This window comes from Plecotus auritus (genome assembly GCF_963455305.1).
Source record: "Plecotus auritus genome assembly, chromosome: 8".
Taxonomy (NCBI): Eukaryota; Metazoa; Chordata; class Mammalia; order Chiroptera; family Vespertilionidae; genus Plecotus; species Plecotus auritus.
The window spans coordinates 163,507,771-163,533,525 of NC_137782.1; the positions used below are offsets into that span (position 1 = coordinate 163,507,771).

The 25,755-nt window shown below is 54.6% G+C and overlaps 2 protein-coding genes across 10 annotated transcripts; one reads left to right on the forward strand and one right to left on the reverse strand.

Moving 5' to 3' along the window:
- Positions 1-824: 824 nt before the first annotated feature.
- Positions 825-12,691, forward strand: CGREF1 (cell growth regulator with EF-hand domain 1). Of its 4 annotated transcripts, none has more exons than XM_080684348.1 (6): positions 825-1,059; positions 10,016-10,122; positions 11,380-11,445; positions 11,530-11,600; positions 11,737-11,861; positions 12,074-12,691. In XM_080684348.1, the coding sequence occupies exons 2-6, from the start codon at positions 10,043-10,045 to the stop codon at positions 12,497-12,499; spliced, it is 768 nt and encodes a 255-aa protein (XP_080540474.1). In that variant the 5' UTR covers positions 825-1,059; positions 10,016-10,042; the 3' UTR covers positions 12,500-12,691. The 4 variants fall into 4 exon arrangements, with proteins under 4 accessions (XP_080540474.1, XP_080540471.1, XP_080540473.1 ...); XM_080684345.1 differs by having other exon boundaries at positions 832-1,059; positions 10,011-10,122; XM_080684347.1 differs by lacking the exon at positions 825-1,059 and adding an exon at positions 1,248-1,481 and having other exon boundaries at positions 10,011-10,122.
- Positions 12,692-13,013: 322 nt separating this feature from the next.
- KHK (ketohexokinase) lies at positions 13,014-25,545 on the reverse strand. Of its 6 annotated transcripts, XM_080684340.1 has the most exons (10): positions 24,921-25,292; positions 21,218-21,334; positions 19,415-19,600; positions 18,673-18,807; positions 18,345-18,479; positions 16,547-16,619; positions 15,733-15,879; positions 14,358-14,446; positions 14,071-14,228; positions 13,021-13,985 (listed from the first exon to the last, which is right to left on the reverse strand). In XM_080684340.1, exons 1-10 carry the CDS (start codon positions 25,010-25,012, stop codon positions 13,900-13,902), a joined length of 1,218 nt encoding a protein of 405 aa, XP_080540466.1. In that variant the 5' UTR covers positions 25,013-25,292; the 3' UTR covers positions 13,021-13,899. The 6 variants fall into 6 exon arrangements, with proteins under 6 accessions (XP_080540464.1, XP_080540466.1, XP_080540463.1 ...); XM_080684337.1 differs by lacking the exon at positions 19,415-19,600 and having other exon boundaries at positions 24,921-25,398; XM_080684336.1 differs by lacking the exon at positions 18,345-18,479 and having other exon boundaries at positions 24,921-25,160.
- Positions 25,546-25,755: the final 210 nt, after the last annotated feature.

Genomic DNA, 25,755 nt, shown 5'->3' on the forward strand with positions numbered 1-25,755 from the left:
CAGAGTGATGGAAGCTACAGGAACAGATGAACACATGAACAGATGGGGAGCGAGGAAAGAGCCCAGAGGAATTCTGAAGCATGAAGAAATCGAAGAAGAAATGACTACAGAGAGAGAAATGGTGTTGCCGAAACCAACAGTTACCGTGATCCAAGGAGGTAGAGTCCAGTCCACCAGGAAAGAGGGCAGGAGTTGTTGAGAGTGTGTTTGTTGTGATGGAAGCAGGTGGAAAGCAGCTGATGAAGAAGGAGAAGATGAAGACTCCAGCGAGGTAAGAAGTCATTTATTCAAATAACTTAAGTCCTTGGGCCGGTGGGTGAAGGTGTAGTCTGGAGTCCTGGTGGAGGGACTGACCACTGTGACTAAAGTTGATGACACTCCTTTTTGACTACAAAGCTGCAGCCACACTCGGTGCTGGCAAACAACTGCCACCACCACCCTGAAGATGAGACGTTTCCCAGACACCCCCTCCAGGCCTCACACGGAGCCACTTCTCCGTGAGGTGCAGTCACAGTCACAGTCACAGTCACACAATGACACACGCCAGCACTGGAAACCAGCAGTCACAGCTGTCACTGTGAATCTCAAACAACTCAGGAAGAGTTCACCCAAACACCCTAACACCCAGACCACTGTCATCCTCCTGCACCATCACACCCCAGACAGTCCGTCACACATTGGCCACACTCGGTCAAGCCCAGACTGTCACACCGGACACACAGCCACACAAAATAGCCCCTGCTGTGCCACAGGCTCCTGCAACACACAGCCACGTGCACCAATCTCCCTCCCCCCCCCTCTCTCCCCCTCCCAGCGGGAGCAGGCAGGGAGACTGGTGGAGCTGCGGAGGGCCGGCGGGGCGGATCCGGGCGGTGCGGTGCCCTGCCCTCCCTCCGGCTGGCGACCAGGACTCTGCCCGGCCAGGGCGGCGGCTGCAGCCGGGAGGGCGACGTGGAGCGGCCACGTGGAGCTGCCCAGGGGAGGGCGGCGGCGAGGAGCTGGCGCACAGCCCCGGCCACGCCGAAGCCGCCCCTGCCGGAGCCTCGCGCGCTGCCGCAGGTGGGTCCGAGCCCCGCCCGGGCCAGCGGGCTGGGGGCGGCCGGGGACCCTCGCCCCAGCCACCGGGGCGCCCTGCGCGGGGTGCGGGCGCGGGGCCCATGCGGCCTCCTGGCCTCTGAGCCGGATGCTGAAGGCGCAGTCCCTCTGCATCCCCTGCGGCTGGACGCAGCCGCAGCGGGCTTTGCCTCGGGGCACCTCGGGAGGGGTGACCCTGAGAGCAGGTGGAGGAAGAGGGGGAAGCCCGGGCTCCCTCCGCGTGGCTATGAGGTTTCACAGTCACCCAAGTGCTTTCCCGCTGCTGGTCTCGTTTGTGGCCTGACAGCCCCGGGAGAGGGGGCTGCAGGAGTTCCATCCTCATTAGACAACCGGAGCGGGACTGGGGACCGGACTGGCTGGAAGAGGCAGGCTGGAGCCAGCTCCAGGTGGGGGACCCCTTTGGCTGTAAGCCCAGCCGCTTCTCTTGGGCAGGGGGAGGGGAGTGGGGGTAGAGGTGTGGAGTGGGGGTAGAGGTATGGGAGTGGGGGTGATGCTGGGCGGCACCAGAGATAAGTTAAGGGAGAGGATTCCGTTCCAAATAACTTCCTGACAGAATTAGCAAGAAATGAATGGATGCCCTGTGGGTGCCAGACTCCGGTCCTGAAGTGGAGTGGAGGTGGCTGGCCGTGGACAGGGGCGCTGGGGGAGACATTTTGCACCGGGTGCGGGACCAAACGCCCTGACACCTCCTACAGACTCTGAAGTCCTCAAGAAGCATCTGCTCGCTGCCAGCCATTTAGCTAACCTACATCATCGTGTGGCATCCTCCCATCCCCTACGGGAGGTGCTACCCTGGGTTATTAAAATGAGGATCCCAGGGTCGGAGACACCCACCTAGACCACCCCGTTAGCCTGTGAGAGGCAGGATTTGATCAGAGGTCTAACCCTAAGGCCGCTCGCCTCTCGTGCACAGGCACAAAGGCTTGAAGAAACCAGAGGCCAGAGGGTGGTGGGAATGTGTGCGTGTGCGTGTGCGAGTGCATGTGTGTGTGCGCGCGCACGTGCATGTGTGTACGTGTAGGATGTGAATAACTTTACTGAATTACATCACAACGGTTAACTGGCAGTTGTGGTGGCTTTCATGTGGCCATTAGGGTAAATTATGTTTACACATAGGGTTATAGAAAATGATTAGAACATTTTTATTTGACAGGCAGTGGTTCAATAATTGCTTTATTTCTGTTGCTTACAAATGCTTTGTAAACACTTAGAAATGTGTGTGAATGAATCGCATTATGCCCACCTCATTACTCATTACTGGAAGTGCCTTAGGCTGACTTCCTTCCTTTATCTCTTTATTTAATCTTCACCTGAAGTCATGTTTAGAGAGAGGAAAGAAGAGAGAGATGAGAGAGAGAGAGAGAGAGAGAGAGAGAGAGAAAGAGAAACATTGATTGGTTGCCTTATGTACACTCCCTGACTGGGGGTCAAACCCACAACCCAGGCATGTGCCCTACCCGGGAATCAAACTGGCAACCTTTCAGGGCACAGTCAATGCTCGACCAGCTGAGCCACTGGGCCCAGGCTGAGCCCGACTTCCTTTAAATAGTGGAGGGAGGTGGGTCACCTGTACCAACAATGTCACCGTTGGAAGCATTACTTGAGAGAATATTACTTAGATGACACGAAAAGTCCACGTGCACTTGATTAAGTCTGTGAAGTGCATGCACCACCACCAGAATGTTAAGGCTGTCACGAGGGCCCGGGATATTCCAGGGAGAGGGTGGAACAGCTCGGGCAAAAACACTGAAAAGTGAAAGTGAAAAGCCCTGGCTGGTTGGGCTCAGTGGATAGAGTGTCGGCCTGTGGACCAAAGGGTCCCGGGTTCGATTCCGGTTAAGGGCACGTACCTTAGTTGCAGGCTCCTCCCCGGCCTGGGCCCGCGTCAGGGTGCATGCAGTGGGCAACCAGCCCATGTGTTTCTCTCTGTCTTTCCTTCTCTCTTTCACTCTCTCTAAAAATCAAGGGGGGGAAATATCCTCGGGTAAGGATTAACAAAAAAACAACAACCCAAAAAAACAAAAAAAAATAGTGAAAGTGAAAAGTATGTCAGGAGACTCCACTAACCCCTCTGTGGAAGCAAAGTGTTAGTGTGAGGGAGCGCTGGAAGATGAGTCTAACGTGATAACTTGACATCTGATTGTAGAAGGTCTTGAATGCCCAGGTGAGGACTCTGGACTGTAATAGAAATAGGGAGCCATTGAAGGTTTCGGAGCAGTGGAGTTCCAGCAAAGGAAGATTAATCTGATATAAGTATGGAGGGGTCTTTAAATGGAGAAGATAGAAAAAAAGAATAAAAACAAAACAAATGGAGAAGACAGCACAGGCAGGGACAAGGAGAGGCTACTCATTAGTTTGTGCAAGAAGTAATTCATGACCCAATTAATATTCACTCTAACCCTGTGATGTAAGTACTCTCTACATTATGCAGATAAGATAGCTGAAGTTTAGTGAGGATAATTAACTTCCCCAAGGTCATAGGGACAGTGTGGTGAGCCTGGGATTTGAACCTTGTCTGGCTGGTTCCAAAGCTCTGTTCTCTGTCAATTGTACATACTAAATAACTGCATACATGTGACAGATACATAGAACGAAGAGAAGAGTGATAGCAATTCATGTGGGCAGGGTTCAGGATCAAGTACATACTTTTCAGGGCCCAGTGCAAAAATAAGATTAAGAATTCAAGATGATGAGAGCAGAGCATTAGACTAAGCACAGGGCCCTTCCTAGAGCAGGCCACACACTCGTGAAACCAGTTTTAATTACTGTGATGACCTGGCAGGTTTTCTCAGTGGTTAGAACATCGGCCCGCAGACCCAAGTGTCTCGGGTTCAATTTCTGGTCAAGGGCACGTACCTCCGTTGCAGGTTCATCCCTGCTCTGGTCATGTGGGAGGCAACCAATCAATGTGTCTCTCTCACATTGATGTTTCTCTCTCTCTCCCTCCTCCTTCCCTCCTTCTCTCTCTAAAAGTCAATGGAAAAAATATCCTCAGGCGAGGATTAAAACAAAAATTACTGTGACAGCCCTAGCTGGTTTGGCTCAGTGGATAGAGCATCGGCCTGTGGACTGAAGGGTCCCAGGTTCCATTCCAGTCAAGGGCACATGCCTGAGTTTCGGGCTCGATCCCCAGTAGGGGGCATGCAGGAGGCAGCTGATCAAGGATTTCTTCTCATCATCTATGTTTCTGATTCTCCCTCCCTTCCTCTCTGAAATCAATAAAGACATATTTTTTAAAAAATTACTGTGACAGTTTAACAGATTACCTCAAACCCTAGTGGCTGAGCACAAGAGCATTGCCTTTGCTCATAGCGTGCAGTCTGGGCAGGGCCTGAAACAAGTACATTTCTGCTCCATTCTGTGTTGGCTGAGGCAGCTTGAAGGCCAGGGATTGGAATCATCTGAAGCCTTGCTCTCTCACCTGTGTGGTCCCTGGGCTGGGAAGGTGTGAGCAGCTGGAGGCCCGGATGGCTGGGGCTCCTCAGGCATCTCTATGTCTCCGTGTTTCTCCACTTGGCCTGTTCAGCATGGTGGCTTCAGGGCCGCCAGACCTCTGCCAGGGTGGCTGAGGGCTCCCAGGTGCATATCTGCATGTCATTAATTCTCACATCATCTGTGTCTAATCCGTGTAACTCACTCATTGTATTTTTTAATCAATCTTTTCTTTATATTTGCATACGTTATATTGGGTTCATCTTCACATCTACTTGGTCATTTTTATGTTCTTATTCCTTCCTCATAGTTGAAAGCTTCTCTTTAATTTCTTAAAACGTATTAAGTATTCTTTATATTATGTGTGTGAGAATTGTAATATCTTTAGTTTTCACAACTCTGGTTTTGCCTGCTATTGTTTACCTGGCTCTTATTCACAGGGTCTTATTTCCTTGTATGTTTATGACTTTTTTAAAAATATATTTTATTGATTTTTTACAGAGAGGAAGGGAGAAGGATAGAGAGTTAGAAACATCGATGAGAGAGAAACATCGATCAGCTGCCTTCTGCACACCCCCTTCTGGGGATGTGCCCGCAACCAAGGTATGTGCCCTTGGCTGGAATCGAACCTGGGACCTTTCAGTCCGCAGGCTGATGCTCTATCCACTGAGCCAAACCAGTTGGGGCTGTTTATGACTTTTGACTGTGAGTTCACGCTCCTGGAACCTTTACCTATGGAGCCTCTTTGAGCCCTGGATTGGAGATGTTTTTCTTCAGACAAGGTGTACATTGTCTTCTGTCAGTCAGCTGGGTGCACTATCAACCAGGTACCACTGCAAAATAAATGATCTGCTTAGGTTTTTGAGCCACAGAGGTAGCGTTAAATTTGGCCTTGAACCCGCATTAGGGCAGGCTTATTACACATTCTCAGGGAGGATATTTTTCTCCTTTCTTCTCGGCACCAAGGTCAAAGTAAGCAGGACTCTGTGCCCTTCTTACTTTCTGCTCATCCTTAGATTGAGAGTTGAGCTGTTTGAATCTCCTATTCGTCTCCTCACAGTGCGTGGTCCAGGCTTTCTCTCTGGTCTCCTCCATTGCACAAAGCACTCAAACTGATAGCTCTGGTTCACCGGGCTTGGGTTTGGCCAAAACTCTTAAGGCAAAGGCTGACTACAAGCTCACTTTTCCTCAAGATTACCGGCTTTACTGCTTCTGTACTGAGAATTTCTTACTTTCTTGCCAACTCATCACATTGGAAAAGATACTTTCTATTTTTATCCAGCTCTGGAGTTACTTTCACTGGGACGTTTACCAGCAGACTCCCAGACATGAGGCCCGGATATTTCTCTAGTCCACTCTTCTACTGGGGGGTGTCCACTGTGGTGGGACCTCTGAGGGTCCCCAGTTACTCAGGGGATCTCAGCTCCAGCTGCCTCCCTTGCATGGGCCCAAGACCACCCGGGTCCAACAACTAAAGCACAAGGACCTGTGTTGCCAGCCAATGTTTGCGAACACCTTGGGCAGCTGTGGCTTCGGAACCCATGGCCACTGGCGATTGTGGACCAGCTGTGTAGACTCACTATATCCTTTGGGGTCAACGGATGCAGAGAACACTGAAAACAGTTTCTAGGACCCTCGGCAGCTGCATCTCCGTGTGGACTTCCGCGTTTAGCTGTGCTTGGCGAGGCAGCTCTGCTGGCGCAGCCAGGGCCAGGCTCCCACCTGTATCTTCCTGTTAACCAGGTGCTCACCTGCTCTCCCGCACCCCCTAGGAAGCTATGCCACCCCTTGCAGTGGTCCTGAACCTTGTCGGGGTCATGGTGCTCTTGGAGAATCCGCTGAACGCTATGAACCTTTCTCCAGACACATTCAACGCAGCCAGTGTGTAGGGCACCGCTTCAGAGGGTTCCTCATCCTCTGCCTGGACCGGCGATTCGTCCACCTAGAGATGGGCGTAGGGTCTCGGGTCTCGGCTGTGGTGTGCTTCTGCTTCCTCGGGAACGCACAGCTATGCACCCACACCGGGGCCTAATCGGAAAGCTTCACGCTCCTCTCTCCGACTGTTGTTATATAATCAAGTGGCTTTGTTGCCAGTGGGCCTACACAACGCAGGTCTAAGGGGGAAGTTTTTGTTTTTTCCTTCATATTGGGATCTGATTTCCTACTTGCACTTAGGAAGTACAGTTCCTGGGGCCACTGTTGGTTTGACTCTGGTTTGTTGTGTTTTCAATCCCTACCTGAGTTTAGACCTGTTTCAAGGAGTCTGTGCCTCTTTTGATTTGTTCTTCAGTGAGGTTTTATTTTTTTTTTTATTTTATTTTTTTTTTAAATAAATCTTTATTCAGATTATTACAATTATTTCTCCTTTTTTCCCCCATAGCTCCCCTCCAGCCATTTCCCACCCCACCTTCTGCCCTTATCTACCCCCCACTGTCCTCATCCATAGGTGTATGATTTTTGTCCAGTCTCTTCATGAACCCCCCCATACCCCTTTCCCCCTGAGAATTATCAGTCCACTCCCCTTCTATGCCCCCGATTCTACTGTATTCACCAGATTATTCTGTTCCTCAGGTTTTTAATTCACTTGATTTTTAGGTTCACTTGTTGATAGATATGTATTTGTTGTTCACAATTTTTATCTTTCCTTTTTTCTTCTTCCTCTTCTTTAAGAATACCTTTCAGCATTTCATATAATACTGGTTTGGTGGTGATGAACTCCTTTAGCTTTTTCTTGTCTGTGAAACTCTTTATCTGCCCTTCAATTCTGAATGATAGCTTTGCTGGGTAGAGTAATCTTGGTTGTAGGTTCTTGCTATTCATCACATTGAAAATTTCTTGCCACTCCCGTCTGGCCTGCATAGTTTCTGTTGAAAAGTCAGCTGACAGTCGTATGGGTGCTCCCTTGTAGGTAACTAACTGTTTTTCTCTTGCTGCTTTTAATATTCTCTCTTTGTCTTTTGCTCTTGGCATTTTAATTATGATGTGTCTTGGTGTAGTCCTCTTTGGGTTCCTTTTGTTTGGGGTTCTGTGGGCTTCCTGGACTTGTAAGTCCATTTCTTTCACCAGGTGGGGGAAGTTTTCGGTCATTATTTCTTCAAATAGGTTTTCAGTATTTTGCTCTCTCTCTTCTTCTGGCACCCCCATAATTCTGATGTTGGTACGCTTGAAGTTGTCCCAGAGTCTTCTTACATTATCTTCAACTTTTTGGATTTTTTTTTTTGCTTTTTGCTTTTTCGGTTGAGTGTTTTTTGCTTCTTTGTATTTCAATTCTTTGACTTGATTTTTGTGTTCTTCTTGTCTGTTTTTGGGTCTCTGTATAATATTTTTTATTTCAGTCAGTGTATGTTTAATTTCTAGTTGGTCCTTTTTCATCTCTTCGAGGGTCTCGTTATATTTATCGGCCTTTTCTAGGATATTCTTAAAAAGCCTTATAACCGTGGTTTTGAATTCTATATCCAGTCGTTTGTTTTCCTCCATTTCTTTCGTTTGTGATCTGATTCTTAGACGCCGCATTTTCACTGCTTCCCTGAGTTGGTAGATTTGTGTGCTAGGTTTCCAATTTGGCCCAGTGGGTCTGCCTCCCCAGTTAACCTGAGGTGGACACTCTTGGTGCACACCTTTGTGGACTGTGTGTACAGCCTTGTTGTAATTAAGTCTTTATTGTTGTTGGTATCACTGGGAAGAATTGACCTCCAGGCCAGTTGGCTGTAAGGATCAGCTGTGTCTATGCTGGGAGAAGTCCGGTGCTGGAGACAGCCTTATAGGATTAGACTTGCCAAATTGCAATAGCCTCTGTGCTCAGCTTGGATGGGGTGGAGTCTCAGTCTTGGCTTCCCATCAGCCTTGCCCTTGCTAGCACGTGTGTGCCTTCAGTCCTCTGCCTTCCCGGCTCCCGATTCTCCGCCCGAGAGTCCAGACTCCCCCCACAAGAGCGTGGGTCTCCGGGGGCTCGCCTGGAACTGGGGTTCACTGCAGTCAGAACTGGGGCTCACTTCAGTCAGAACCGGCGTTCAGTGCCGTCAGGAGCCTCTGACTCCCTTCTGCTAGGGAAAGCCTGTGGCAGCCCCCGCAGCCTTTGTGCGCACTGGCGCGAGCGGACTTTCAGTCTTCCGCCTTCCCCGGCTCCCGAGTCTCCGCCCGAGAGTCCAGACTCCCCCCACAAGAGCGTGGGTCCCCAGGGGCTCTCCCGGGACTGGGGTTCACTGCAGTCAGAACTGGGGCTCACCTCAGTCAGAACTGGTGTTCGGTGCCGTCAGGAGCCTCTCACTCCCTTCCGCCAGGGAAAGCCTGTGGCAGCCCCCGCAGCCTTTGTGCGCACTGGCGCGAGCGGACTTTCAGTCTTCCGCCTTCCCCGGCTCCCGAGTCTCCGCCCGAGAGTCCAGACTCCCCCCACAAGAGCGTGGGTCCCTGGGGGCTCGCCTGGAACTGGGGTTCACTGCAGTCAGAACTGGGGTTCAATGCGGTCGGGGGCTCCCTTCCCCCTTCCGCCAGAGAAAGCCAGCCAGGCACTCCGCCGCCCTTCCTCTCTGCGCGCACAAAGACCCTTTGCCGTACCTCCAATTCTCTGTGAGCTTTTCTCCTTCCTTCTAGTTGTAGAATTTTCACTCAGTCAGCTTTCCTGCGGTTCTGGATGGTGTCCGTTCTGTCTTTTAGTTGTAGTTTTGAAATTGTTGTGCGAGGCAGCAGTTTAGGTGTTTACCTATGCCGCCATCTTGGTTTCTCCTCCTGTTCTTCAGTGAGGTTTTAATAAGTACAATCTAACAGCCTGCCTCTCTAAGAGTTGGTCTTTTTGTGACTCTCTGTGTTTCCAATTTGGCCCTTTTCTTTGTTTGTTTTTAATATATTTTATTGATTTTTTACAGAGAGGAAGGGAGAGGGATAGAGAGTTAGAAACATCGATGAGAGAGAAACATCGATCAGCTACCTCCTGCACACCTTCTACTGGGGATGTGCCTGCAACCAAGGTACATGCCCTTGACCGGAATCAAACCTGGGACCTTTCAGTCCACAGGCTGACGCTCTATCCACCGAGCCAAACCGGTCAGGCCGAATTTGGCCCTTTTCTTAACCTCTCTGAGCTGGTTTCATCTGTAAAGCGAGTGAACTGGACCAGATGTACTTGAACTGCCTCCTCCCGGCCCCTCTCACGCTGCAGGGCAAGAGGACCGGGTGTGGGAGGGGCTCCTACCACAGCGCCCCTTCCAGGGCGTGTCTTCGTGCACTTTACACCTGCATCTGGAGTCAAATTTACTTTGAGTAAAGTTCCACTGGGGGGGGGGGGTTGGGATGGGTGTGGGGGTGGTGGTGTCACAGATGTCCCTGTGTCCTGTCATCTGGGCTGCAGGGAGAGGTGGAGGCAGGGAGAGGTGGAGGCAGGGAGAGGTGGAGGCAGGGAGAGGTGGAGGCAGGGAGAGGAGCCGTCCCCCACCGATCCCCACTCTGTGCAGACACCCCTCCCCCTGACTCCCTAACTCTGCTCCTAGGGCAGGTGTTACCTGTTCCAGCTCCAGGAGAGATGTCACCTTTGACAATGAGGATGTTAGTGCTGCTGCTGCTGCCCCTGAGTCAGGCTGCCCCCAAGGATGGAACCACCAGGTAATGGGATCAAGGGGTCTCTGGGCCGTGGGCTGGGAGCAAGGAGAGTCTCTGGAGAACCCGAAGGTGTGGTGGGCCCCCCTGGGAGGCAAGAGACTGGGATGTACGCTGCCTAACCTCTGTATCCCTGCCCACCCACTCAACCTCTCTGCCTTGAGCCTGCTAGAGAGCCCTACACAAAGTGGGCACGTGATCTGTGTCTGCTGGACTCACTGGAGCCAGGAGCTCAGTTCCAATGAGGCGTGAACTCAGGGAAGAAGCTGTGGGCCAGGGAAGGGGCGGCAGTCCTCTCAAGACAGAGAGGGAACGCCGAAGACTTAGAGGATCACCTCTCTGCGCACCTTTCTCGTACCTCTGCAGAGGGGGCTCTGGGTGGGGCGGGGGACAGACAAGGAGCGGCAGGGCCAGCAGCAGTGACCAGAGTTGCTGCCGCAGCTTCTGCCAGCTCTCTGGCATCACAGGTCTGGATCGGCTCGGGAGCCAGATAGCCTCGTCCAAAACTGAGAGCAAATCTTGAGCTTTCAAGACTGACACAAACAAACAAAAAAGACTGGCAGAGACCCCAACCAGATTTAAACTCCTAAACCAACCTATGTGGCCTCAGCTTGGGAAAATAAAGAGGCCAGTTTGCGTCCTGGTGTAAACAGGGCCTGTATCAAGGTGGGCAGTGCCTCTGAGCTCAGCCAGAGACCTGCCCGTTGGCCCAGCATCAAAATAGAATCATTGCCCCAGTCTACACTGTCCGACCCCTGACTGCGCTGTGTTCTTGGGTCTCCAACTTGTCTGGACGAGGTGTGGCCTCGCCTGGCCTCCACCTGGCCAGATGTTTTAAGGGTTTTCACTGACCATCTGAGGTAGGAATCTGCAGACACAGTCTGAGAGAGTAAGGCTCTGCTTCTGAGGAGCCCGGAAGGGCCTCCCCCCACAAGGTTTTGGGGAATTGGGAAAGCAACTCCCTCTGGGTCTACAGCAGCCTTGGGCAAACTACAGCCCGCGGGCCGGATCCGGCTGTTCTATCCGGTTCTCTTGCTCTCCCCTCCGCTCCTTTACTTTGAATTTATATTAGTTCACACAAACACTCCATCCATGCTTTTGTTCCGGCCCTCCGGTCCAGTTTAAGAACCCATTGTGGCCCTTGAGTCAAAAAGTTTGCCCACCCCTGGTCTAGAGCGAGAACTCTGCTTGGGGGTGGGAGGCTGGGAGGCTGGGCCCTCAGGGAGACTCTTTGCAAGGCTGGTCCTCCCCTCCCTCCTCCAGGCTGGTCCCTGAAGTGCAGCAGCAGCCCCTACCCAACCCCTTCCAGCCAGGCCAGGAGCAGCTGCGGTGAGTCGCTGGGCTGGGGGCCTGACAGTGAGGCGTGGGGTGCAGGCTGGCCTCTCAGGGGCTGACTGTCCCCTTTTCTGGCAGACTTCTGCAGAGCTACCTCAAGGGACTAGAGAAGATGGAAGAGGAGCCGGAGCACATGAGCCGGGAGCAGGGTGAGGGGCCGGGCCGAGGGACCCCGTGGACGGGAGGCTCAGGGCAGCCAGAGCGGGGACTGACCTCGGGCCGTCCCGTTGCCTCCTGCTTCCCCCTGTCTTCTGACGCGTCTCTGATCCAGCCTCTTTCCCTTAGTCCTGCTCTACCTCTTTGCCCTCCATGACTATGACCAGAGTGGACAGCTGGACGGCCTGGAGCTGATGTCCATGTTGACAGCAGCTCTGGCCCCCGGAGCCGCTGACTCTCCCACCACCAACCCAGTAAGCCCTGCTGGGGGGGGGGGGGGACCTTTTCCTGCAAAGGAGCCCCAGCTCCGTGGGGCTTTGGTCTTTCTCATCTTGACTCTTTTGGTGAATCCCCAGGAAGCTCAAAGCCTGCATGACAGGGATGGGGGAGGGGTGTTGGGAGGGTCAGGGCTCCGGGAGACATCTCAGGTCACTGTCGACCCCATGGCAGCTGTGTGCTTCCACAGGTGGTCCTGGTAGTGGACGAGGTGCTGGAGACCCAGGACCTGAATGGGGATGGGCTCATGACCCCGGCAGAGCTCATCAACTTTCCCGGAGACGCCCCGAGGCACTCGGAGCACCAAGAGCCCCCGGAGCCACAAGATCTGGGGAGGCAGCCCCCGTTAGCTAAGAGCCCATCACAACAAGAAGCACAGGAAGCCACGGGTCCCAGAGAAGATGAGGGACAGGTGGAGGCAGGAAAGGAGTCCTTGGAGCCTGGACAGGAGGCTGGAGGAAAGGCCCCCGGCCCTGGAGGGGAGGCTGGGGCCCAGGCCGAGGCCAGGGACACTGGAAAGAAAGTGGAGGAGCTTCCAGGGGAGGCACTGGAGTCTAAGAACCCCCCAAGTGAGTTTGAGGTCCATGCTATTCAGCTGGAGAATGATGAGATATAAATCTTGAGGATGCAGGGGTGCGCCCCGGAAGTCTCAGTGCTGGAACAGGAGCTCCGAAGGGTGGGACAGGGACCACCTCTGGCCCCTTCCTGGTCCCAGTAGGTGCAGCCCTTTCTGGGTGGCCCATGGAGACTCTATGTTGAGGGGCAGCTTTAGGGCCTGGACAACCAATAAAGAACGGAACAAACTCATCCCCCTGGGCCATCTGTCTACGGGTCCAGCCTGGCCAGACCTCAGGGAGGGGGCGGGGGTATGAGGACTGCACAGGGGGAGGGGCAGGGATTCAGCTTTCCCAGTGTTCCCAGCGGGTGCAAGCGCGCAGCCTCTCCCTGTCCCCCTGGGGCCCAAACACTCCTGTGCCCCCCTCACCTGGTGTTCAGGGACCCAGCTCCCTCCTGCAGCTCAGGGCAGATCTGCCCCATTACCCTGTATCCTCTCCCCCCCCGCCCCCGCCCCATAATATTAACAATAACTACTATTCACCAAGAGCCTAGTACACACCAGCATTATACTGGGCGTTTCCCATTGTGTGATTTTACCCTCACAATAATTCTATGACCACACAGAATAAGCTCCACTTGACAGATAAGGAACTTGAGGAAGATTGAGTTCAGTGACGTACCCAAGGTGACCCACCCACTCAGGCCTGCCTGTGGCCTCACACACCCTGCCCCACCTCCCCTGTTCCCTCAGCCCTGGTCTCCCCCACGCACAGCAACACCCCGTACCCAGGTCACATTTGTGGCTGAGGCAGCGCCTTAACTGCAGGGTGGCTCCATGGGTGGGGCTTCCAGGCTGCAGGGCGGTCACTGGGAAGCTATTCTTGGAGGCAAAGTCCCCATCAAACCACAGAGCAAGTTGGCTCAGTTGAGCCACTCCTGGGGCCACGGAACCGGAGTCTTGTGGCAGCACAGGGCCCAGAGGAGCTTTTCTCACGGTTTGTGGTCATTCGCAAGGTTCCCTAAGCCAGCTGCAGACCGCTGAGTGTCCTCCGCAGCCAGGAGGGCTCCCTGTGACTACCGATCCCTGAACCCGGCCTCCAGCGCGGGCACAGCTGGCAGCAAGCCTGGAAACTTCTGCTGCTCTGGTCTAGCAGCCCCTCCTTCGGGCTTGGGTGCGGAGGTGAATTGGGAGAATGGGGGGAAGCCCCAGCCAGAGCAGCTTGGACGGCAAGGACAGACAGACAGCCAGACGGAAACAGGTGCTGGGAAGCAGATTTATTTGCTCCGTGGCTCTGCGGTGTGAGACGCAGGACCCAGGTGCAGGCAGAGCCCTCCCACGGCCAGCATCTGCCCAGGAGCAGGGCAGCCCTGATGCCAGGCTGGACAGAGGGGAGAAGGCAGCAGCCAGTGATACTGGCCCCCAAGGGGGTGTGAGCGGATGCCTGCTGCCACAGGGCATCACACAATGCCATCGAAGCCCTGCAGGCCACACTTCTTGCCGGCCACCTGGCAGCCAAACCTCAGCGCCTCCTGCATGCTCTTTCCTGGAGGAGGGACAAGTCGCTGGATCAGCCAGGCCGTCGGGGCAGGGCCCGGCCCCAGCCTTGTGCCTTCTGCCGAGGGACTCACCTTGAGACAGGCTGAAGATGACAGAGGCGTTGAAGGTGTCGCCGGCCCCCAGAGTATCCACCACGCGGGGTGGCGGGAAAGCATCGGAGTGGAGCAGCTGTCCATCAGGGCCCAGGGCGTCGGCGCCCTTCTCAGCCCAGGCACACACCAGCGTGGCCCTGCCGGACCCTCTACTTAGCTGGGTGTGAGCCACCCCTGGCCCCAGTCTCATTCCCTCTCCTCAGGGCAGACCCCGAGCCCAGGCTCACCCACTTCCCACACCCACCCTTCCTGGATCCCCCGCTCACCCTTTCCTCACTCGGCTATACAAGCCCCTCAGGGCCTCCACCGATGACTGGAACCCCAAGTGTTTGGCCACATCTTTGCTGACAAACACCTGTGGACAGTGGGAGACAATCACCCTAACTCTAGTCCGAGCTCAGTCACTCCCACCAGCAGCCTAGCACTGCCCCCATGTTATGACCCTGCTCCTCCCACATGGCCACCCCAACCCCCAAAATAGCATTTTGCTGCCCCACAGGAACACGTTTTGCTCAAGATGTGCCAGGATATGGCCTGTGAATCGGGACACACACCCTGGTCTATTTGTTCTAAGATCCATGAGGTTCCTCCCAATTGAAAACCCAAAGCGGGCCTGGAGCGCCATCTTGGGGTGAAATCTATCATTGCCAAGTGAAACCACCAACTGGGGCAGTTTTGTTTTGGGTTTATTTTTCTCATACAACTATGCCCTCTAGGTCTGGTTTCTTCATCATAAAAACAAAGGGGTAGGGCCTCAAAAGTTGCCTCATACGAACCACACATTAGAATCGCCGCCCTAGCCGGTGTTGCTCAGTGGATAGAGCATCAGCCTGTGGACTGAAGGGTCCCGGGTTCAATTCCAGTCAGGGGCCCATGCCTAAGTTGCGGGCTCGGTCCCCTAGTAGGGGGCATGCAGGAGGCAGCTGCTCAATGATTCTCTCTCATCATTGATGTTTCTCTCTCTCTCTCTCTCCCTCTCCCTTACTCTCTCAAATCAATAAAAATATATTTTTTAAAAATTGCCAGAGACAGTTTTGGTAAAAAATACTCCAGCCCAAGGTCCACTCTTACCCATCAAATAACCAACAGGGGTGGGGCTCAGGCATCCATATCTTTTAACCTGCAGCCAAGGTTGAGGACGAACCAGCTCCCACAATGATGCTAAGATTGTCAACCCGATCCCATTTTCATCCCACCCTGCTCAAACTCACGTGTGCCAGTCCCCTTCCCATCCTCCCTCACCCACTAGTGGCTCCTAGCCTGTCACCCACCCGAGTTGGAGGACACCTGGGAAAATAGTCGTATCCCCTCATTTGACAGAGAAAAAGACTGAGGAGGCCTGGGGAGATGCTTCCTCACAGGCTTGCCCTGTGGCTGGCTGCCTTTGCCCTGTCCACGCCCATTTGGCTCCCCTCCTACCTACGCACCCCCTGGGGTAGAGGAACTTTCCTTGGCTACTGCTGACGCCTGCACCAGAGCCCAAAGCTGGGGACCGGCCTCTGGCTCTGTCCCCTCCTGCCAACACCAGCGGGCCATGAGGAGCTGGCTGTTCCAGGCACAGCAGACAGGACAAGGGCACTCTAAGGCTCCTTTTAAGAACCCCATTAGCTTGTTTGACAAGCAGCTGCGTGGGACACTTACCACGTCTCCATAGCCGAACAGCTGGAACAGCTCCTCTCGGGGCTTCTCCACCTCCAGGGACACCCGGATCTTCTGCCCCGGAGGCTGCCTGGCATTGTGCTGCTCTATCCGCTGCAGCATCTTCACCTGCTCCGACGCGTTCCGGCCCTGGAGCAGAGCAGGGCAGCTCAGGACCTGCTGGGGAGTGCCCAGCCACTCTGGCTTATGCATCCCTTCCTGCTGACACTCTGGGTGAGGGAGTAGAGTGGCCTGGGAACCCCATTCTCCATCTGAAAATCCCAGAGCTATCACGGACCTTAGAGACCTGACCAACCAGTCCCTCCATTCCATAGATGAAGAGACTAAAGAATAAAAGAGACTTTCCTAAGGACCTACAATAAGTTAATGACAGGACTAGGATGAGAACTCGGGGCTTCTTGGGGTTCCCTCAAACCCAGACTCCAAAATCTCTCTTGCAATGAAGATTCTAGTTCCCTTCCTTTGGGAGGGAGGTAATGGGTCAGGCCTCCTACAGCCAGGCTCCTGCCAGTGTGGAGGGGGTAGGGCGGCCTGCAGCGCAGAGAGCACGGGACTTCGCCTGGAGCCAGCATCCTGCTTCTGATGCCTACATCCTACTGTGTGGTCTTGAGTAAGTCACCCAATCTTTGTGGGCCTTAGTTTTCTACCTTAAAACATAAAGTTGGATGGAAAGGGGATAGGGAGGTCAGATTTATTCATCTCTAAGGCACTTCATGGTTCAAAGAAACCAAGAAGGCAAAACACGAGGAAGAGCGGCAGGTTGAGCCCTTCAAAACACAGGTAGGGCAGAGCTTGCCTCAATGTGGATCCACTTGAACCGAGTCAGATCAACCTTCTCAAAGTCCACAGCAGAGACATCTGGCAGATTCCTACGTCACAAGATGGAAAGGACAGAGAAGACGTGGCATGGTGAGAGGCTGGCCAGGGCCAGATCTCCAACAGGCTGCTGGTGTCCTTATGCCTGGCACTGACTGAAGCATGGCAGGGAGCTGGATCTACAGCACAGGCTTCTGAGGCTCAGCTCCGGGACAGACCCTGTCCCAAGCTAAACTCACAACCACTCCTCACCCCACTTGGCTCCATCCAGACAGAAGACTGGAGGCAGTCTGCTAGGGTGCCCCTTCCTGTGTTGGGGCCTGTGATATTATGTAAGGGCAAACTCAACCCAAGTATGTGTCAAGGAGCCAGTTCTGTGTGCCTTGGAGACCACATCTCCCAGAATGCCCTAAGAGCACCAAGGACTACAATTCCCAGAATCCCCCCATTGCCAGCCACATACATAGCTCCCAGCATGCAGTGCCCTGGGAAACTACAAAGGCCATGGCTCCTCTGCTTGGAGCTCACTTCTGGCACCACAGCAGTGACAGTACCACTGCCTGGAGTTTGGCAGCTCCGTGTCACAACCGTGTGGTTAAGCTTAGTGCTTGAGGATGAGTTTATATTTGACTAATTTAGGTGTGGACAACCCACAAGGGTCTGCCTTTTCCTCTCTGTATTCCGGAGCTGAAGCCTTCATCCACTTCGCTAGCTGTGGCACCTGTCCATCTCCGAAGCTGCTTCCCCATCGGTAAATGGGGCCAAAACCCCCAGCCCCACAGGCCTGCTGCAGTTGGTTGCAGGTAATATAAAGTGTGGCTATGCCTGGACTGAGGCCAGTAGGGAACAAACATTTCTCCTCAGAGCTCTCTGCCTCCCTTCCTGGGAATACCCATGTTGTGTCCTTGATGAGAGTTGCTACAGATTGATACTTAATGGGCAGATGACTAGGATTGCCCCATGTGAATGTTGCCAGTAGCATGTATGCCCACCCACTCACTCACTGGGACGCACAGAGCCCAGGGACCCCTGGCCATAAAGCTTGTCCTGGGATGACTGTCCCTCTCTAGATGCAGTGGTCATGCTGGGCAGTAGGGAGGGCCTGAATCCAGGGCAGCTGAGTTTAGGCCATCTCAGCCCTAACATAGCCCCTGGCACATATTGTGTGCCCAGTAAACTAAACCTCTGAGATTCTTCACAGTTTTTAGCAAATCCAATGACCCTGAGCTGCTGGCCCAATGCTCCCCTTCATCAATGGCTGCGAATGGTGTGTGCTGGGTGGTCTGGCTTCATTATGCTGGGACCTCTGCAGGGCCTCATCTTTTTTGAACACCCAAACCCCAGCTCCTTGGTGCCAGGCTGCAGGCCGGCAACCCTGAGGCTGACCCTGGAAATCCCACCAGGTCCCTTCAGGGCTTAAGATGGTTTGAATCACATCTCCCATCCCTCTACCCCCCAGAAAAATTTCCCGACTCCCAAACCCGGGCTGCTGATTGACTAATTATGGAGGAATCACATCACAAATTACATTTTGTGCATTCTGCCTGCCCATCCTTGGTATTGACCAAGGCCAGGTTGCCAAGCAGAGCAAAGCCCACCCCTTCCCCCCTCACTTCTCCCCTCATTGAAAACAATTCAGAAATCACTGAGCAGTTTGGCGTAGGGACAATTTCTGGTACAAAGAGAGAGGCCACAGAGGGTGGGCAATTGGGATGCCCATGGCAGCAAGGGAGGGAGCTGATTGGTGGGTGTGGCAGGGCGAGGCCCAGGGGCCTTACGTGTCATAGAGCACAATGGTGCGGGAGCCATTGGAGTTGTTGACGATGCAGCAAGAGCACGGGGTCTCTCCCCGGCTCTGCCAGGCCACCTGAGACACGTCCACACCCCGCTGCCTGAAGTCAGTCACCAGGAAACTGGGGATGGAGCCCGGGCCAAGGGAAGGGCAAGGAGACACAAATTAGAGCCTACACGTGGCCTGGACCTTCCAGAGGGGTGGGGAGGAGCTGGAGCGCGTGCGTGCTGAGCGCCCCTCCTGCAAGAGAAGGCCCTGTTCTGCTGGTTCAGCGACGGTGGCGGCAGCCGGCGAGGCGCAGACGGTGTACAAACCTGTAGGCGTGTAGGATCGTGCGGCTGCCACTGGTCTCGTTAACGATGACTGTGGAGATGGGGACGGAGCCTGCGGTCTGAAAGACCGTGTAGTGTAGGTCCACGGAATAGCGGCGGAGGTCATCCAGGACAAAACTGCCGGCGGAGGAACCCGGGGGAGGTGCAGTTGACAAGGTTTGGGGGCCGGGAGGTCGCTGGCAGGGCCGCGAGGACCCAGGGTGCAAGCAGAGGGGCCCAGGAGGGAACTAGAAATCGCCGGCTGGCTTTCGGGCTGTGCAAGGAGGCGGGAGAGGCAGGAATGCATAGGCTGGAGCTCAGTGAGAAAAACACTAAGGGACATTCTTTTAGGTCCAGACTCAAGCTGGAAAGGATCTGCTTGCATTCCTAAAGTTCCCGGGTAGACTTGGGGCCTACAGCACTGCCCTGTCTGCAACAAGCAGGTGAGGGCACCGTGGCCTGCTGCATGCAAAGCGTAGGCAGAATTAATCATTACCAAGGTGATACTTTGCCCCCAGCCGCCCTCTGCACAGGTCCCCATGGCTCTCTTCTCCCTGAAGTCCCTTCCAGTCCCACAGGGAGTCCTCGCATTCCACACCGGCCTCCATCACGCCCGGCCAGGAAGCTGGGGCTTGGGAAGCGGCTCACTGCCCTCTCCCCTTGCAGCGAAGCCAGTCCTCCTGGGCAGTGATGGCCCTCCCAGTGCCTGATGGCCCTCCCTCTGGGCCTGGTACAGGACTCTTACCCAGAATCCCCTCCAATCAGAGTGAGTTGGGGGCAGCCCCCGAAGACTGCACCAGCCGAGTCGGCACCTCCCTGGCCCTCTCTGAAAATGCAGTGCTGTGCCCAGGAGCTGGCCCTTATGCCAGTTGTCCAGCCATCATCCTGGCTTTTCTCACTGAGGCTGGACCCCATTTCTGGCAACACCGAGCTGGACAATACAGGTGTGTGTAAAGGTGAAAAGACAATAATGCCGGGAGAAATAGACGGCAGCGGGAAGAGAGGAAGAGCAAATCTGAGATGGACGGACTCCGTAAGAGAAGCCACAGGGGCCGAGCAGGGCTGGTGAGGACAGGACACTGTGGACATCACTCATTCACAGGGTCGCCAGGAGCTGGAGCCGGCTCAAGGGCATGTAATTCACACAGCAGGTCAGGACATTGATCCTTGTCTCAGACCCCAAGGACCCTTTAAGTAGTAGCTTTCCCACAACATAAAAAATATGGTCTGGCCGAAACCGGTTTGGCTCAGTGGATAGAGTGTCAGCCTGCGGACTGAAAGGTCCCAGGTTCGATTTCGGTCAAGGGCATGTACCTTGGTTGCGGGCACATCCCCAGTAGGAGGTGTGCAGGAGGCAGCTGATCGATGTTTCTCTCTCACTGATGTTTCTAACTCTCTATCCCTCACCCTTCCTCTCTGTAAAATATCAATAAAAAATATATTAAAAAAAAATATATGGTCTGGTTTGCCAAATAACTTTTGGTACCCAGTGCCTGGCACGTGGTAGGTGCTCATTAAATGTTTGTGGGACACATGGAGAGCATTGGGAATGGCCCGCCATCAGCACGATTGCTACATAAAGGTGGGCCCACGACTCTAAGCAAGAGCCGGTCTTGCCTCTAACTGGGGGGGCGGGGGGGGCGGCGGGGAGGCAGCTGCTGAAGAGGGTTAATAAGTGACCAGCTGTTGGCTCCGGGTCCCTCTGTCCCACCTCACAGGGCAGGCTCTTGCCCCAATTCACTTCGTGCCAGTTCATCAAGGAAAGGAATCTGGCTGTGGCTCAGGGGGCTGGGCGCTTGCAGCAGGTCCCCCTAAACCAGGGTTCAAAGGGCTCGGCTTCACAGGCCAGCAGCCTGGAGCCTGCCCCGTGCCCGCAGTGGGCAAAGTGTGGGCCTCACCTCCCGATAAACGCTTGCTGAGTCGGCAGTGCCAGGGGTCAAAGGACTCTTGGTCCCTGCAGCAGCCAACACGAAGTGCGCGTGGGCCGCTTACGGACTACAGCCTCACAGCCAATGAGCCAGGAGGGTGAGTCTGCGCCCAGCTTTAACATGTGGTTTCAGGATATCCCGGGTCAGGGTGCTCTTGCTGCTTCAGAGAACAATGGGGACATGAGCACTGGTGAAAGAAACTGTAAGCCTGGACCCTTGGACCATGGATGACGGACAACTCTGAGGGAGGATGGGGACAACAGGTCCCTAGCTGCTTTCTGCCTCAAGCACAGCCAGGGTTAGGGATTTAAGAAGGACAAAGTCACACCACCGCAGTCTGCGGGAAGAAAGGAAGGAGAAGGTGGGGAAGATGAAGCAGACTCCAGCGACTGGCCCAGGAACCGGGCTGTGAAAAGGAAACCTTTAACAGGAGCAGCACTAACATCTGAGCAGCAGATAAGCCACACCAGGGAGGCTCCGGGATGCTGGTACTCCACTCCGTGCCCTCCCACCCATTTCTGTGGCCACAAACCATTTCTTCTAGCCCACCCGTCCAGGGTTAAGACTGCGTTTCCCTTTCCCTCTGTGGGCAGGCCTCCCCTGGTCCCTCCTCAACTCACTCAGCAACATGGCCCGGGGCCAGGGAGCCCATGAAGGCACAGGGGGCTCCTAGCAGGGAGAGAACGGTGCAGGAGTTGGATGCATTGCCTCCACGCTGCCATCTCTGGGACAAGCACCTGTAAAACACAAGGAGGGTCCCTGCAACTTCGGCAGGCTCATCCTGGGGTGACCAGGGCTGACCACAGTGCCCTGGGTAGGGCCCGCGGGATGTAATAGCTAGAACTCCCTCAGAGAGTACCCAGGCCAGGCCCTGGCCGGGCAGCTCAAAGTTTCATCTCGATGCACCAAGGCTGCGGGTTCGAACCCTGGTCAGGGCAATTAATTTCTATCTTTCACCTATTCTTAGGACATTAGGAAACCACTCACTCAGGTCCATTACAATTTGAGGGTTCCACTCCCTCTGGGCTAGCTCCTCCCCAATTATAATGGCCGCCCCCCCCCCCCCACCACCTCCCTCCTGCCCAGGTACAGCTGCTATACCTTACGCCTCCCCTTAAGAGCTGGGTAACTCCAAGTGCCACTTCCAAAAGGTATTACATTTACTACCTGCTCCTGTGTTAGTAGAGCCACTTCAATAATAACTCGGGTTCAACTAAGACAGGAAGCAAACCTGGACATTGTGATCATATAAGAGGAGGAGAGCTAACTGTTACGATGTCAAAAGTTAAAAAGATTATTATGCCTTCATTATTTTTGTTTTGTTTTCCTTTTTCCAGTGTTATTGAAATGTAGCTGCATTTCACATGCTGAGAGTTTAAGAAGCACAATGGGGTTGGATATACACACATATTGTGAAACGATTACCATAAATAAGGTTAGCTGACACATTCATCACCTCGTGCAGTTACCTTTTGTCCTTTATTTTTCTCCATCTTTACTGAAAGTCTAACAAGAGGAAACTAACTCAGAATACACCTGTATACCTTCACTGTCATCACCAAGAACAAAAAGGATAGCATGCATAATAGTCAAAAAGCTTTGATGATTTCTCATTTGTGCTCCAATAATACTGTGAGGTAAGCAGTGCAGGCTGCTATTCCTATTCTCCCAGTTCCAAAAGAATAATAATAATAATCATAATAATAACTCTGAGCCAAGTACCAAAGAATCACTAGGGAAGGGAAACGAACGCAGCAGAATTTCTAGACAAAGGTTTATCTGTACACAAACTTCCCCCTGAACTTCCCTTCAGCCTGGGAGAAGGAGGCCATGATCGGATTAGGAAGGGGACTAATTTGTAAAGGGTCACACCTTTCTCAAGCTGTGACCTTCAGAGAAATTTTCAAGCAGAGAAGAGAGGAGCCGAGAGGAGTCTGGTTTGCTCCAAATCACACCCAGTTACTCCTGACTCCCAGACCACGGCAACGCGCTCCGTGTTTTTTATGAAGAGCAGTTGGGCCCCACCTTGGAGGAGTTTTCGGAGGAAGACGATACAGTTTTGCTCTGTGGACACCCTTCAAGGTCACACCGATGCCCACCCTCACGTTCAGAACGGATCTGCTGACCAGGAGGACGCCCTCGGGAAGGCTCTGCGAGGCAGGGCCATTGCTCAGGGGCTGGCCGGGTCCCCGGTGGCAGCTCCTGAGAGTCCCCCGCTGCCCGTGGAGCACAGAGAGCCTGGGACGGGGGCTGCGAGGAGGGGAAGGACTGGGTCCCTCTCAGGCTTGCTCACCTGGGAGGCAGCATGGAGTGGAAGAGCGGGGCTGGGTGGGATGGGAGCACAGGAGAGAGAGAGGCCCTAAGCACAACCAAAGCGCTCTGCGGAGCAGCAGAGCGGGGTGTGAGGGGGAGGGAGGTACACCCTCAAAAGCAAGGGGCTTGGAGAGCGTGGGGAAGGTCTTCAGAGAGCCCTCACTGACTGTATTCCTGCCTTCGGAACCAGCCCCAGTCCGGGGGCAGGTCTCCTCCTCCTAGCCACCTCGCTAGGCAGGCACACCTTGTGCCCCCCACCCCCACGGCCCCTGCACCCCTGGCAAGAGGCTCTAACCCCTGGCTAGGGAGAGCCCCCACGGCCCCTGCACCCCTGGCAAGAGGCTCTAACCCCTGGCTAGGGAGAGCCCCCACGGCCCCTGCACCCCCGGCAAGAGGCTCTAACCCCTGGCAAACAGAGCAGCCAAAGCAAAGGGCCAGCTCCAGTGGGACAGGGAGCACAAGAAAGGACTGTGCTGGGCAGGGGGGGTGGGGGTGAGGGGGGGGAGGACTGTGCTGGGGCGGGGCGGGGGCGGGGGGGGGGAGGACTGTGCTGGGGCGGGGGGGGAGGACTGTGCTGGGGCGGGGGGGGGGGTGGGGTGGGGGAGGACTGTGCTGGGCCAGGGGAGGGGGGGGCGGGGGGGAGAGGGAGGACTGTGCTGAACGAGGGCTGGAGCACTAGACTCGGAGTCAGGAGACTTGGGTTGTGGCCACCGCTCTGCCACTCATTAAGCACACGGACGGCCTCACAAAAATCATCCAATTCCTCCACATCTACAAAGAAAGGATTTGGCTGATCGTTCCACACTTCCCCTGGGCTGCTGCGATCCAACAGTGCTGGATGGCCCCAAAGCCTGAGGAATGCCCTGCCTCTCGGCCCCATTAGCCTCATGGCTGTCAGACTGGCGTGTCTAGCTGGGCTCAACCTTGGCCTTTTATCCAGTTGGTGGCTGAGACAGCTGACAGCCAAGGAGCAGTTCTTCCCAGCATCCCAAGCACTGGGCTGACCCCAGAGAAAGCCCTGTATTCCGCCCACGGAAGGCTTTCTTGGGATTACAGTGTAACGGTGTCGTTCTTATCAAGAGTAAATATAAGAACCAACAAGTGACTCTTGGACTTCCACCAGACCCGAGAGAAGGGTGTTTCCCACTGACTTCTGTAAAAAGGACTTCTGCTAAACTCCTTTGGGAATGTACCACCAGGGAAGAGTCTGTCCTGGCACATGAACTAACTCCATCCATAACCACAGCACCTCCAACGGTCCCTCCAGAGCCAGCAAGCCCTGAGCTACAGTGAAGCTCAAATACTTTAAGTGTTCCTGACCAGTCTCACTAACCATACATACTGTAAGCTCCCTCAATTTCTTTAAAGAAATAGACGATAGAGGGGTGAAGGCGGGGGGGGGGGGGGGGGGCGGGGGGGCGGGCTGGAGGGAGTCAATGGGGGGAGGGGACATATGTAATACTTTCAACAATAGTTATTTTTTTTTAAAAAAAGAAATAGATGAGATATATGTGGTAAATAAATTAGAAGTAAATGCTGGTGGGGGGGCAATGGGGGGTAATGACACATGTAATACCTTAATCAATAAAGAAAAAAAATTTTAAAAAGAAGTAAATGCTAGTGAGAGGCAAGGGCATAGATATTGTTGTTAAAATAATAATAATAATAATAATAATAATAAATACTGGCCCTGCACCGGACTAGCTGTGTGCCCTTGGACAAATCACTTCCTCTCAGAGTCTCTACTTGCTTGTGGGTAAAATGGGGATAATCATGCCTGTCAGTCCCAGGGTTGAAATGGGAATTGGTGAGCAGACTGCTCTCTGAAGCCTGCGTCTTATTACTAAGGGACTCCTCAATTCTTTCCCCAGGTCCCGGACAGAGGGCGCGGGGCACCGGCTTCTGAGGCTGGACTCTCACAGCCCCACCCCTGTATGTAGTCTTGGCTCCAGGCACCAACGCGGGGCTGCAGCGGCCCCTGGGATCTCTGAGGGGCCCGAGCGCCCCTACCTGCTGTCCGTGTCCTCCTCCGGATACTTGTCCACCACATTGATGATGTCCAGCACCACTAGCCCCACGCACAGGATCTGCTTCTCTCCCATGAGGCCGCTCCCGCAGCTTTCCGCCCGCCGGGGTGCAGGGGTTCGGCCCTGGCTCGGGGTTTTATGCCGTAGGATTATGTCCCCGCTCCCCGAGGCTGCCCTGGCTCCTCCTCCGCGTCCCGAGCCCCGCCTCCAGGGAGCCTCCCGCAGCAGCGGGCGTGCAGCGTCGTGCAAAGAGCGCCGTAGGGCCCTTGCTCCCCACACCCACCGACCCAAGCGGTCCTGGGTCTTGGTCCCCGGCCTCGCTTTAGCAGGCTGCGTGGCCCTGCAGATGGCAACACCTCCCACTTCTCGGCCTCAGTTCCTTCATTTGTCAGACGGACTCGGAGCTATTGCACACCTCTCTAAAGTACGGCTAGGCAAGCCCTTGCCCCGCCCTCTCCTGCACCAGCTGCTGCCGCTCCGCCCGCTAGACCCGCGGGTTGGAGCCGGCCTCGCGGCTGCGTGCGGCCCGTCCCGCAAACCCAAGTAGTGCTGCACTCCGGGGCCCCGCCTGCGCCCTGGGGCAGCCAGGTGCGCGGCGCTGGTCACGTGACGAGAAGTGGCGCTCAGCGCCCCCTGGCGGACACCGGTGAGACGGGCGTGACCTGGAAGAGGGTCCTGATGGGGCTCTAAGCCGCAGACTCAGGTCACCGCCCACGCGTCCATCGCAAGTGCGGGCGGAGCTACCCCGCGCAGAGCCCTGTGTACTCCCATCCACCCCCAAACATACTGAAGCAGACGGTGTGTTTTGTTTTGTTCCG